At 36.6% G+C, this 14,113-nt stretch overlaps 1 protein-coding gene across 5 annotated transcripts in view; it reads left to right on the top strand.

Annotated features, from left to right (window-relative positions):
* Window positions 1–14,113, top strand: part of ATP8A2 (ATPase phospholipid transporting 8A2) — a 787,448-nt gene that overhangs the window by 601,220 nt on the left and 172,115 nt on the right. For all 5 annotated transcript variants that reach the window (XM_043998327.1, XM_043998326.1, XM_043998328.1 and 2 more), the window contains exons 31-32: window positions 10,473–10,534; window positions 11,119–11,175. In XM_043998327.1, the coding sequence (XP_043854262.1) occupies window positions 10,473–10,534; window positions 11,119–11,175 (119 nt within the window). The remainder of the gene's footprint in view (window positions 1–10,472; window positions 10,535–11,118; window positions 11,176–14,113) is intronic.

The raw sequence follows: 14,113 nt of genomic DNA on the forward strand, positions 1-14,113 counted from the left end.
CCCACCCCCTGGACAAACCCTATCTAGGTTTTTATGCTAATACGAGTCATGTCTTTGCCAGAGAAGTGTATAAATTGTCTTGGGAGGTAAGAATCTTCAAGATCCCTTGAGCAAAACCACTTTTCTCCATGTTACAATGCTGCTTACTGTAGAATACTTGTTAGAGAGAGACTGCCTTAAACAAGTGTGGACATGTTGCCTGTTAGAATGCTTCCTAGCTCTTTGCTTTGAGTAATATTGGGAGCAGTTTCAGATCTCCTTGAAATTTCAGAATGTGTTTTTCACTCAAGCAATTCATTTAAGTCATGTCCCCTCTCATCTAGCCTGCTCCCATAATCTATCGGTGGTATTATCATTTGATTTAGAAGGTAAATTTGGTCTTAAACCTTAAACCTCAGATGTAACCTATCAACCTAATTATACCAACAGGCCGGCCATTCTCTTGTTTTCTCTTCCTGAGCCTAAATTAATTGTTAACCATTCCTCCTAGAATTGGAAAGTGGCTACTGACAAAAGAATACGGAATCAGCTAACACACACACACACACACACACACACACACACACACACACACACACTCATATTTCTCTTGATGAAGTCTCCAAAAAGAATTACTTTAAGCAAGGAAGAAAAGCAGTAACTGCTGGATAGAAATAGAGATTTAACTTTAAAATATTTCACATCCATTCTTATAGCCCCATTTTTAATAGAGAAAAGATCAAATAGTACTCCCTGAAATAATTCTATTGAAGAATTACTGTGTTTGAGTACTGTCAAGCCACACTATGGGTTAGAAATATACACTATCTAACCAGTCCATGAATTTCTTCTTTAAAAAATGTGAAATATTGCGCTCTGTGTATATGTATCATAGAGTATATGCTCTTCACACTGCTAAGAGAACAATGGACCATCATCTATGGTGTTACTTGAGCCCCTGTTTCTTGTCAAAATGAAATTGATGAGATGTTCTTCATTTGAATCCCAGAGGCCTCCATTATTTCACGTTAAGCTGAATCTGGATAGCAAAGGGCATTCTGATAGGTGTGTCTGCTAGGATCTAATTGATTAGTGCCACAATTATTTGCTTATATTTGCTTGATACAAGTAAACAGCATGTAGTCAAAGGAGACCCAATATTTAGAATTTTATTTTCACATATAAAAAGCCTTTATTCAAATATCACATGTAAGTCTTTTTCTAAATTAAAAAAATAACTTTGTTTTGTAGTGACAGAAATGTTTTGTCAAGGTTACAAAACTAGCTTACATAAAGGAAAAAAGTAGAGGGAAGAGTAATCAAGCATTTCTCTGGATGAATAATTGCCAGTAGCAAGGCATTTGATAATTTTTGACAGACATATTTTTGTTCTAGAAAAATCCAAAGACAGGCATATATAGCAAGATTGTGTAAGGTCAGATTTGAAGTGATTTAGGAGAGTTGTTTTGCTAAGAGAATTTATTTCATACTTAAAATCATCCGTTCTTTTTTCTTTTGTTCTCACAAATTAACTCAGCAATTCCAGACTTTCACTCCTTGTTAGTCAAATATAACTATTGATTAATTAAGGCAACTAAGTGGTATAGCAGATAGAGTTCTAGGCCTGGAGTAAGAAAGACATCAGACACTTAACCACTCTATAACCCTGAGCAAGTCCCTTAACTTCTGTCTGCCTCAGTTTCTTCAACTATAAAATAGGGATAATAATAACACCTATTTCCCAGGGTTGTTGTGAGGATCGAATTAGATATTTGTAAAGAATTTAACACAGTGCCTGACATATAGTAAGTGATTTATCAATGTTCCCTTCCCCTTAACTGTATTAATTTGTAGCATAAATTAATTAAACAAATTGATTCTACAAAGAGAACCTTAAGAGCCTCTCTTTATTTATTTTTTATTATTTTTTGCACACTGTCAAGGGCAAGTAGGGCCTCTAGTTTCTACTCTGAAGAAGAGACTTCCTGAATTTTTTTTTTTGTGGTCTCAGTCTAAATTGTTTGCTTCAGTTTTGATTAAAATTGCTATTATAGAGAACAATTGAGATTTGAATGTCATCTCTAAGATCCTTTCTAGCTCTAAATCCTATGATGCTCTTACTGTTCTCTGGCCCGGTTTGCTAATAAGAGGAAGAGAGGAGTCAGGAGCCTAGATAATCCACAAACTTGGGCTCTCGGCTTCAGAAGGATTGAGAGGTGACTTTAAGTAGACTTGTAATAACTGCAAAGTGAAAGGAAAAAAAAAAACTTTCCTACCAATCCAATATGCACTTATTAAGTAGCACGAGAGATACATAGGAAAACTGAAAAACAGACCCTTGTATTTCAAAGAGCTTACATTCTGTAGTTCTTATAGGTTGAGAACAGATGATCATATTAGAAGCAATTTCTGATTTACTGAATGTCCTCCTAGAAATAGCACTAAACATAGTGGTTATATTCCCTGGTACCCCACAAACACCTGTTTGGTACTTGGTTAGTAGAACACGGTAATTGCCCTGATCATCTTTGACTCTCTCTGAGCCATCTGGAGCCCTGAAACCCTGGTCCCCCTTTGCCAGGACTCCCTTTGAAGCCCAGAGAGGAAGGGAATGTTGGAAGAAGAGGGAGGTTTGGGCAAAATCTCCAGCAGCTTGGACATTTCTACAACAGCATTTCAAAAAAGTCTGGCAGCAGTGGAATAGTGTAGCAGTCAGGACCATGTGAATGGGTCTGGGTGGGAATTTCAGTGGCTCCTAGAGAAATGATGCCAGTAAAATGGGTATCCTTGGCAAGGTAGACCCAGAGCCATTCACGTGTATAGAGTATTTGTCATTTTGATTCTGCTGTGCTGCTTTTTCTTACTGAAATGAATATAAAGTTTTACCTGAAATCATTTGTCTTAATATTGTATCCCTTCTTTTTAAAGAACATATCAGAAAAGTTATGGTTGCCCACAATAAGTTTGTCTTTTAAAAACAAAAATTATCTCAGTGCCAAATAAGTAGTTTTAGGGTTTTTTACTATTTAGTAGTAAAAACACAGAAATGACTTATTTTTAATTAACATTTACTAACAACTATGTTATAAAATTAGCACCTCTGAGTATGCTGAAATGTTATTCACGTGTTGTTGTTGTTTTGTTTTCTTTTGTTTTTATTTAAAAAAATTTTTTTTCAAAACATTTTCCAGACATTTTTTTTTACATATAAGGTATTTTATTTTTTCCGTTACATGTAAAGATAGTTCTCAACTTTTGTTTATACAAGCTTTACAATTTCAGATTTTTCTCCCTTCCTCCCCTCCCTCCCCCCTCCCCTAGACAGCAGGTAATCTGATATAGGTTATATCTATATATCTATATATCTATATACATATACATATATATATACACACACATATATATATATATACACATAATAACATTAATCCTATTTCTGCATTAATCCTGTTACAAGAGAAAAAATCAGAGCAGTGATGCAAAACCTCAAAATAGAAAAAAAAAACCAACAGCACCCAAAACAAAAGAAATAGTATGGTTCAATCAGCATCTATACTCCACAGTTCTTTTTTTTTTTTTCTTGGATTTGGAGATCCTCTTCTATCATGAGTTCCCTGGAACTCTTCTGTACCATTGCATTGGTGAGAAGAATATAGTCCATCACAGTAGGTCAACACTCAATGTTGATGATACTGTGTACAATGTTCTTCTAGTTCTGCTCATCTCACTCATCATCAGCTCACGTAAGACCCTCCAGGTTTCTCTGAACTCCTCCTGCTCATCATTTCTTACAGCACAATAGTATTCCATTGTATTCATATACTACAACTTGTCCAGCCATTCCCCAATTGATGGGCACCCCCTCAACTTCCAATTCCTTGCTACCACGTAAAGAGCAGCTATAAATATTTTTGTACATGTGGGTCCCTTTCCCCCTTCCATGATTTCTTTGGGCAAAAGACCTAAAAGTGGAATTGCTGGGTCAAAGGGTATGCACAGCTTTATCGCCCTTTGGGCATAATTCCTAATTGCTCTCCCAGAATGGTTGGATCAGTCACAGCTCCACCAACAATGCATTAGTGTTCCAATTTTCCCACAGCTTCTCCAACATTTATTATCTCCTTTTTTGTCATTTTAGCCAATCTGATAGGTGTCAGGTGGTACCTCAGAGTTGTTTTAATTTGCATCTCTCTAATCATTAGAGATTTAGAGCATTTTTTCATATGGGAATAGATAGCTTTGGTTTCTTCATCAGAAAACTGCCTGTTCCTATCCTTGACCATTTCTCAATTGGGGAATGACTTGGATTCTTATAAATTTGATTTAATTCCCTATATATTTTAGAGATGAGGCCCTTTATCAGAAGCACTGGCCTCAAAAATTGTTTCCCAGCTTTCTGCCTCCCTTCTAATTTTGGATGCATTGCTTCTGTTTGTACACCAGTTTTTTAATTTAATGTAATCAAAATCATCCATTTTACATTTTATAATATACTTTATCTCTTGTTTGGTCAAAAACTGTTTTCCTTTCCAAAGATCTGATAGGTAGACTATTCCTTTCTCTCCTAATTTACCTATGGTATCACCTCTTATGTCTAAATCATGTATCCATTTTGACCTTATTTTAGTATAAGGTGTAAGATGTTGGTCTATGCCTAATTTCTGCTATACTGTCTTCCAGTTTTCCCAGCAGTTTTATTCACATGTTGTTTTATTTAACATTCTGAAATACCACTAACTACCTATACACAGTTTTCCCCAACAAATGTTTTTGAAGACCTTCAGTCCCACATCTGTCATGCAGTCACTATAGTTGTTGAAGTGTCTGGAGGGCAGACACTGCTTGTGCTCCATACTTCAGAGCATAGCATGTCTCCTTTAAGTAATCCCATTCACAAACTTGAGTAAGAGCCAGCACTTGAGCCATGCCCAAGTCCCACTACTAAAGCAGCTCCCTGGAGGTTGGACCCAACTACTACATTTAGGTTGTTTTTATCCATAACTTCACATTGGCATCATCATGCCTATCATCCTCCCAAAGAATGTGTGGACCATCCTGGAGTATAGTCTATGTTTTTTCACTTTAAACAGTTTTACCCATATGTCACTGTGTGTATACAATCTACACTCTGGTCTATTCATTCCCCTATCTGAAGTGGCTAGTAATTTTCCTCATGAGTCCTATGGAACAGTAGCTGGTTCCATTGTGTACAACTTATACTCTTAGAAAGTTACCTGCATTACTGACAGGATAAAAATTATCTATCCAAGTAAAATAGCAGTCTCTTTCAGAAGTGGGACTTGAACCTTGGTCTTTCTGTCTCTTCAGGTAGCTCTTAGCTATGATAACATGCTACAACTCTAAGTATATATTGAAAAGTTTAATATTTCTAAGAAATAAATGTTATCAAGAGAATCTTCTACAGTGAAATAAATGTTCCTGTCTGCAATTGGGTTTCCTCTTCTTGGGCAGCAGGGTTATGCATATTCTCCAGCTATTTAACTATGATTTCTCTATCTATATTTTCACGTAAACTATAGGTGCCAGGAATAAAAACAAAAGACTAGTCAAAGCAGGTTTTATGCCATGATTTGACTGTTAGAATTTAAGTTTAGCCATTATGAAAACCAAATGTTTTTTAAGTGATACATCAAAGATGACTAAGCCTTGCAGTCTTGCAAACATCTGAAATGTGGATTTCAGAGCTTCTGAGTGTTGACAAGATCAACAAGAGGAAATGAGCTGAAGTTTCAGCATGAGACTTAGGTCAGGCATAGGAAAACTCCTTGATAGTTAATGTTAAACATTGGAACTGATCATTGAGGGAAATCATTGTCTCTCTTTGACTGATGAACCCTGAGATTAGGGGAGGCCACGATAGGTCTTGATTGATGAAGGTGTGATTCTGGTGGGGAAGAGGGAAAGGCGGGAAATGGATGACTATTTAAGATCTTTCCCAGCTTCAAATTTGTTTTAGTGTTGAGTAAAATGTTTTCTCTATGGAGTAGCAAGAGGAATTTCTGTTTGTTTTTAGAGGTGGAACTTTATTTTAGAAAAGAGCAGAAGTCATTTCTAAAACCTTGGACTGATAAAAAAAAAAAGCTCTTATTTGTCGCTGATGATAAAGGAGCAAGAATAGTGTGGAAAATTATATTCACTGTATAGCCCCAAAACTAATTTTCTTCCTTTACCCAACTTTTCACCAGAGTTGCTCTCATATTTAATAAAATTGACTAAATATGAGTTTTTTTGTCTTCCTCTTGCCTTCCCATTGACCTCTAAATTTAGTAACTATTATTATTAGCCTTTATAAAGTGTTTTAAGGTTTTTACTTATGTTACCTCATTTGATCCTTACAACATCCCTGTAAACTAAGTTTATCATCAGGCAATTGAGGCTTAGAGAGGTTAAGTGACTTGCCCAGAATTACACAACTAGGTAGTGTCTGAGCAAGGATTCAAACTCAAGTCTTCCTGACTTCCTTACATCACCTATCTTAGTATATCATCCACAGACTGCATAACCAGTGAAATTAGGCCAAGAACAAAGTCAGTGAACTAGAGGAGAATCCAGAACAGGACAGAGAAAAAAGAATCCACATATTATCAAGTCTAAGAATTATAAACTTGTTGTGGGGATTATATTGCTAAAAGGTGTGATATTTTTAAATTAATGTTTTTAGTGCCTTACATTGAAAACTTCCCAGAAATCATTTTCTGGATTGCATATTTGGAACACTTAGATAATTTATAAGTTAATCAAGGAAGAGACAAAAGTGAATTTTTGGAAATATTTGAAGGATGTGTCCAAATGAAAGAATTAGCAAGAATAATCAAGGAGGGGGGGAGGGCAATGTGAACCTTAGAAAATAACTTAAAATCAGGGACTACTGACTAACAATGATATTAGCTAAACTATGGGAAAGTAATCTCCCCAAGGGAAATGGAGGAATCCCAACACTAGACTTAGGCTAGACAAAGAAGGCAAAAATGTACAGTAGGCAATTTGCCTCAGGAACAAATGGAATAGCCCAATTGGTGTTTTATAACCTTGAATTCTCAGTGACTCTGGCTTATGATTGTTTTTATCCACAAGAAATTCCTTAGAACTTATGTTCTGCAAAGCTAATTTTTTTGGGCAGATTGTAATGAGAAAATAGAGCCCATAGTTACTTGCCATTAAAGTAGTTCAGTTGCAGTCAGCGAAAAAGTATATTCTGGGGGGATTTCCCAGTAGGGTGCATGGAACAACCACTTCAATGCTGATGTGTTTTGAATCAGCTGTATTTTCTAAGGCACTTGGCAAATCTTGGTCTATATAGTACAGTCTTAGAGAGTTCCTTCAGTCCCTTGTCCCACAGTCCCACACTTAGTGTATATCAGAAGGAGGGCTTGAACCCAGGTTTTCCTTACTCCAAAGTTGGCCATCTATCCACTATCTTATATTGCCTCTCCTTTCAAGTGAATAAGAGAATATTAGTTCAGGATGGCATTAAATCTGACTTGTAAAGAGGTTTTATTTCTCTGTACTTAAATTCCTGGTATGGTACTTGACTTTAACTCCAGAAGGATGATTTGTTACTTTGAGAACTGTAGAGTCATACGCACAGAGCTGGAAGGGATGTTGGAAGTCATCATACTCTGATCCCTTCATTTTAAAGCTGGGGAAACTGAGACACAGGAAGGCCAAATGACATGTCTCAAGTTACACAGTGAGTAAGTGGTAGTGCCAGGATTTGAACCCCAGTCCCTTGATTCCAAATCCACCATGCTTTTAATTGCAACACTGAATCATCCTGGCTTAATTTAATTTTATATGTAGGAAAAGAAATTCCGTTTAAGTAGTACTGTCTTTAGGATTGAAGCCAGTAGCAATCATTATCATACCAAAAGATAGAAGGAATGTGTTTGTTAAAACATCAGAAAGTAGAGATGGAACAGAACTGTTAGGTTACTTTATACTTTTCCTTTTTTGATGCCAAATGATCTCATAAATATTTTATTTCTTTGGTTAGTCTATTATCAAATGTCCCCCAGGAAGAGTTTCCTTTATTTCTCTTAATGGATTAGTCTTCATTCTAACAGATCTCAGGACCCCTTTTATTTAAACCAAAGCTACATATTTCTTTTTTCCTGTATATGTGTAAGCCCCAGCTATTTGTAGAGAGTTATGTCCCCATACATTCAGTTGTCCCTCAGCCAAACAGTACATTATTCCATTATTCTAGTCCTTCTTCATGTTTGTCTCTCTTCCTCATAATTACCTATGTTCTATTTCTCTGAACTTCCCCCACCCATCTTTATCTTTCTAATAATGAAGTGCCCTAAAGTAAACACAGTATAAGGAACCGTAGTCGCTACAGAATTCTCCCCCCATCCCTGATTTTTGTGGTTTATTTTATTCAAAGCACAGAGATCTTGGGAGGGTTGCCATAGTCTATCTAATTTTCTGTATATTCTTTTCTAGATATATTCCCTTTAAGTGACTGCATTCCATATTATTTATTTTCCTTTTTCCCCTAAATTGCTTTATTTTATTGCTTAGGACTCATTTTTCTACCTCTGCTGTTGAAAGGGTGCTTTTCCCATTACAAATTCTTCTCATTTCTTATAAACATAGAATTTCCTAGATCTGGTGTTTATTTTTTCTTATATTGCAGAGGCATAAAACATACTCTAAAATCTTCTCAAATCTACTGCCTTGTGTCATTTACTCCTTAAATCAGTTAATATATAATTGGATTTTTATTTCTGTGAGCCTTCTATAATAGTTCAAATAATTGCCCAAGCATGGCTTTCCATTTTGTATTTTGCTTCTATCATTAGAAGTTCTTATTTATACTAGGATTTTTCTAGCTGTGATCAGTGCTCACTATACGTATAACCTCCCAGGCTTTCAAAGTAGACTTATGCTATTCTTATAAAGATTAAAACATATGCCCTTTTGTTCACAGATAAAGAGATGTGAGACCAAATGTACCTTAAGCGAAGATGGATGAATAGGGGATATAATAGCATTTTTACCATTAAATTCCTAGTTAACCACTATAGATAAAAACAACTCTTTTCCAAAATTTTAGTTCCTCACAATTATGAATGTATACTAGTGACCATCTGGTAACTAGTATAAGTTTCAAATGATTGTCCTTTTAACTACTATAATAAGAATAAATGGACTCTTCATATCTATAAAATTAGAAAAAAAATTTAAAGCAATGAAATTCAGTGTTGGCTGGTTGTGGAGAAACAGATGCACTCATACATCACTGGTATAATTTCAAACTTGTAGGATTTTTTTTGGGGGGGGGGGGACAGTCTAGCATTACCATTGGCCCAATAGTTCTGGGCTGGGAATGTAGCTTAAAATGTATTTTCAAAAACAACTAATAATCAGGTGCAGCTACATGGCCCAGTGGATAAAGCATTGGCTCTGGATTCAGGAGGACCTGAGTTCAAATCCAACCTCAGACACTTGACACTTACTAGCAAGTCACTTAACCTTCGTTGCCCCATGGTGGGTGGGAGAAGAAATGCAACTTGTACTTTTTAATAACAGTGTTAGTATTATTAGAAATGAATTGTGTAATTTTTCAAATTACAGTTTCACTATTGTGGCATATTGTACTTACTATTTTGGAAGGGATAAATGGGGGGAGAAATTAAGTCTGAATCCATAAAATCCCACTCCTATTACCCAGGATTCTCTCAAAGCAGTATAAGTGCCCCCAATTTAGTTGTGTGTAAAAACATGACTAATGACCGTGCCTAAGAATTCTCTGAGTCCAATCATAAATTCATTTGGCATGTATGTAGTTGTCATCTTCTTATACAGAGTTTCTATTCCAGCCTAGCAAGAATTAGAAATGGACAGTTGCAAAACCACCAAGACTGGTACCTTCTAAAGATGCTCACTCTGCTGCTTGTTTTGTTTTTTACCGCAGAAACAGCAGGCATTAGAATTAGAGCACTAGTCAAGGGTCATACTAAAAATGGAGGTTGAAATGTTCCATTTTTATTATAACTTTGTTTTTGTTTTTGTTTTTTGTTTTGTTTTGTTTTTTAGTGAGGCAATTGGGGTTAAGTGACTTGCCCAGGGTCACACAGCTAGTAAGTGTTAAGTGTCTGAGGCCGGATTTGAACTCAGGTACTCCTGACTCCAGGGCTTTTAAAAAAGAAAAATCATATAGACTTTTAAGCTAGAGGCACGAGGAGGAGAAAGAAACAGATATCACAGACAATGCAACACTAAAATATAACCACTATAATATGTAACCATAAAAATATAACCATCATACTATCTGGTAAATATTTGTTCCCTGGATAAAAATCAAATTCAAATTCCTACTCTCTACACTAGAATGTGTGATTCCTGGTATTATGTGTATGAGAATATATGTCCTCAACTTCTATAATTCTGAATTTTTTAAAAGAAGGTTTTCCTTTTAAAATTATATTTACATCATTGAACTTAATAATGCCTTTTTCATTTTTCAGATGCATTGTTTGCGAGTGGTCATGTTGTGGACTATTTATTTGTTGGAAACATTGTTTATACAGTAAGTCAATATAGTCCCTTTTATGTAATGTTCAAGGTGTGCTGTTCTTAAAGGCAGATGGCCTTACTCATTTGAAGAACAATTCTGATTGTTTAATTTTAATTTATTGTGCTTTTAACTGTTGTATTTCTGAAAAAACAAAAATTACTGGGTAGTGATTTTTGATCATTTATTTTAAAAAGCCAAGGTCTGAGGACATACCTGTATATGCACACATCTGAGCATCTGTGTATGGCTGTATATCCAAAGGATTAAAAACCTTGGTCATTTCTTCACAACACCTCCAAATGGTCTATTTTGTTTAGCTAAAACAGGTAGAAACAAAATAAGCATGACATGACCTTCAGTTACCTAGGCCTTCAGATGATAACTTGGTCAGAAGGGAAGAGGACCACTCGAGGTGGGGTCCTCTTGTTAGGTGGGCTAGGGTGGAGGAAATATGCCTCTATGTTCCTCAGCAGCCAGATTTTTTGAATTAGCTCCATCATTGAGACAACCATGAAGGAGTATTGGGACAAGATGATTTCTAAGGGGGAAATTTGACAGCACAAGGACACATTTTGACTCCATTCCTCTTTCCACAGTATGTTGTTGTTACTGTTTGTCTGAAAGCTGGTTTAGAGACAAGAGCTTGGACGAAGGTAAATATTCCTTTTGTTTGCTATATCCTGTGCTATATCCTGTGCCTGTGCTATCCAGTGCCATTAGCACTGTATATGCTATGATTTCTCACTGAGAATCAGGGGAGGTTGGGTAACAAATAAAACTTCTGTTTTGCATTTTCATGTTGTGGGTTGATCTAGATCACAGCTAATTTCCCATTTGAAGTTTTCCAGCTGTTCAATTTGCATGCCTGGCATTTGAAATAGACTTCATTTAGCATTCCATTAACTGAGACCTGTTTTAAATGACCCAACATGTTTATAATGAAATTTAACATGGCATCATTCTATGCCAAGGTACACACTGAATATTGTGAGAGAAGAAAATCAGGTTTTACAAGCTTGTCACCTATAAACAGTTAGATTATATAGCTCGCCATGTATTCTTTCCCTAAAGCAATTAATAATGTAGCAAAAATACTGACTGATCTGTGGCCTCACTGCTTGGGGAATAATATGGTTGTGGGTATTCCAAAAGCAAATAATAAGGTTGCTATCTTCACACCTTCACATTTATTTGACTAGTTGCCCTCATTTCTCTTTTTCCCCTTCTTTATTTCCCATTTCTGTATCATTTCCTAAAGTTTGACATATCTTCAGCTATATGGTTACTTGTCCTTCATCTATCTCCTGTGAAATAACAAGCTAGGCTTAGTATTTCAGGATTAATATTAACTTAGAAAAGAGAATGGGTAGAAAAATTTGCAACTACAAATTTCCAGACACTTTCTAGGCTTTCAGAAATGAGTTTCTTCGAGTACTAGGGGCAGCCAAGTGGCACAGTGGATAAAACACTGTCCCTGAAGTCAAGAAGGCCTAAGTTCAAATCTCACCTCAGACACGTACTAGCTATGTGGCACCGGGCAAGTCACTTAACTCCAGTTGCCTTAAGCATCCGGGATCATCTCCAGTCATACAGATGTATATCTTGCAACCAGAGGAGAGAGTGAGGTTGGTAACCTTGCTCCCTCACCTAAATCCAATTTAGTGCAAGTCATGACATCACCCCCATATCATGGTCCTCTTTGAGAATGAAGGACAAACATATATCTTAGAGTACCACATATACCATAGAAGGAAATTATTGCATATAAGGACTTTCCATATAGAGTTCCTAAAAAAGATGAATCCACAGATACAAGGCCCTAGCCCCAAAGCTGGAAAAATAGACTAGCAAAGAAAGAAATATTTACACTTTATAATTAGTATGCTTCCCAATTATTTTTGGACAGATCTTGTGATTTCATTGATATAGGGAAAGTTGCACTAAGCCATGGAGGTGTGGGGGGGAGTGGGGGTTGGGGGGGGGAATGTTAAGTAGTTTGCCGAGGATCACACAGTTAGTAGTATGGGGGTTGGGGTAGCAATAGAGCCTAGGCCTTTCTAAGTGAGATGATTTCCTGTCCACAGTGCCACACTGCCTTAAACTTCTTAAATTATCAGTATAAATTTCCCATGTTGTTTTACTGAAGGAATTTGTAAATGAGCCCAAGCTAGGAACATTAGCTGACACACTAGATGACAGAGACAATGTATGGAGATTTTGAAAAGGCCAAAGCATTGGACTGAATCTAAAATTAAATTTGAAAGGGATAAAGGTAAAGTCTTATATGAGCCACAAGAAATCAACTTCATGAGTATACAAAGGGTTAGTCATGGCTAGATAGCAGTTATCTGAAGAAGAAGAAGAAAAAAGATCTGGGAGTTAGTAATCAGTAGTTCACTACTCTGGTGAAGTCATATTGGTAACATGCGTAGGTCACCAAATTTTAAGTACATTTATACCATGGAGATAAGTTATTGATAAACTGGGTAAGTCAGATAAGTTAGATTGGTAAGTTATGTTAGATACCATATAATAATTATAATGGGAAATAATGGGAGAATATATAAATAAATGAAGTGATAAGATAAGGTTCAGGTACTAAATTTTAAGGACTTTAACAGCCTGGAGAATAAGGCAACCAGTATTGTGAAAGGCCTCAAATTTATGGTGTATGAGGTTCATTTGAAGGAACTAAAGCTATTTATTGGAGAAGGCTCCACAGAGAGGGGGTGTCTTGAACTATTTGAAGGACTGTTAGGTGAAAGAAGCATTAGATTTGTTCTTTTTGGCTTTGAGAACAGAACTTAGGAGCAAAGAGTGAAAGGTAACGAGGCAAACTTAGGCTTCAAGTGAGGAGAAAGTGCCAAACAGAGCCATTTAAGAGTTGAACAAGATCCCTCAGGAGGTGGTGGGGTCTCTCTATTCATTGAGACCTTCAAGCCAAGGCTTGATGACCACCTTTTGGCCACATCTCAGAAGGAATTCTTAGTCAGAACCGGTTGGACTAGTCCCTATTACTGGGATTCTATGAATCCATTTAGGAACATTCACTTATGGACTGCATTCTGGAGTAGGCCTGGCTTACTGTCCCCAGCTCTTCCTATAAAACCTCGGGGTCAAATGCAGGGATTAACATGGGACTAAGTCAACCAAGAGAGAACATAGGTTCTAGCCCTTCCCATTATTACCTTTTCTGGCCCTGTGAATGTCCTCATTCACCTTGCAGGGTCTGAGGAATCAGGGACACCCAGTGCTTTTATCTGGTATAGAAAGAAAATCACAGTAATTGGGGTAACCAGAAGATCCCATTGCTGACAGTGGGCCATACCCTGGAGACCTGCTATATTCATGATTGTTGGGTAGCTTTAAATTCTCCCCCAGGACTATGAACATGTGATCATAACTAGGATTGTCTCCCTTTGGTTGAAAACATTAGTCACTGATGCAGGTAAAGATGAATTTTAGTTTCTTCAATTTGTAAGTCACCCCTAGCTGTCTTGCTACTTCCTGGGTACTTCCTGTTTAAGATATGTGTATATTCTCAAGCTTCCACAAGAATTAGGAAGACTCTTCTGTTCCATCCATTGGGTG

Source organism: Dromiciops gliroides, chromosome 3 (genome assembly GCF_019393635.1).
Source record: "Dromiciops gliroides isolate mDroGli1 chromosome 3, mDroGli1.pri, whole genome shotgun sequence".
NCBI classification, from domain to species: Eukaryota; Metazoa; Chordata; class Mammalia; order Microbiotheria; family Microbiotheriidae; genus Dromiciops; species Dromiciops gliroides.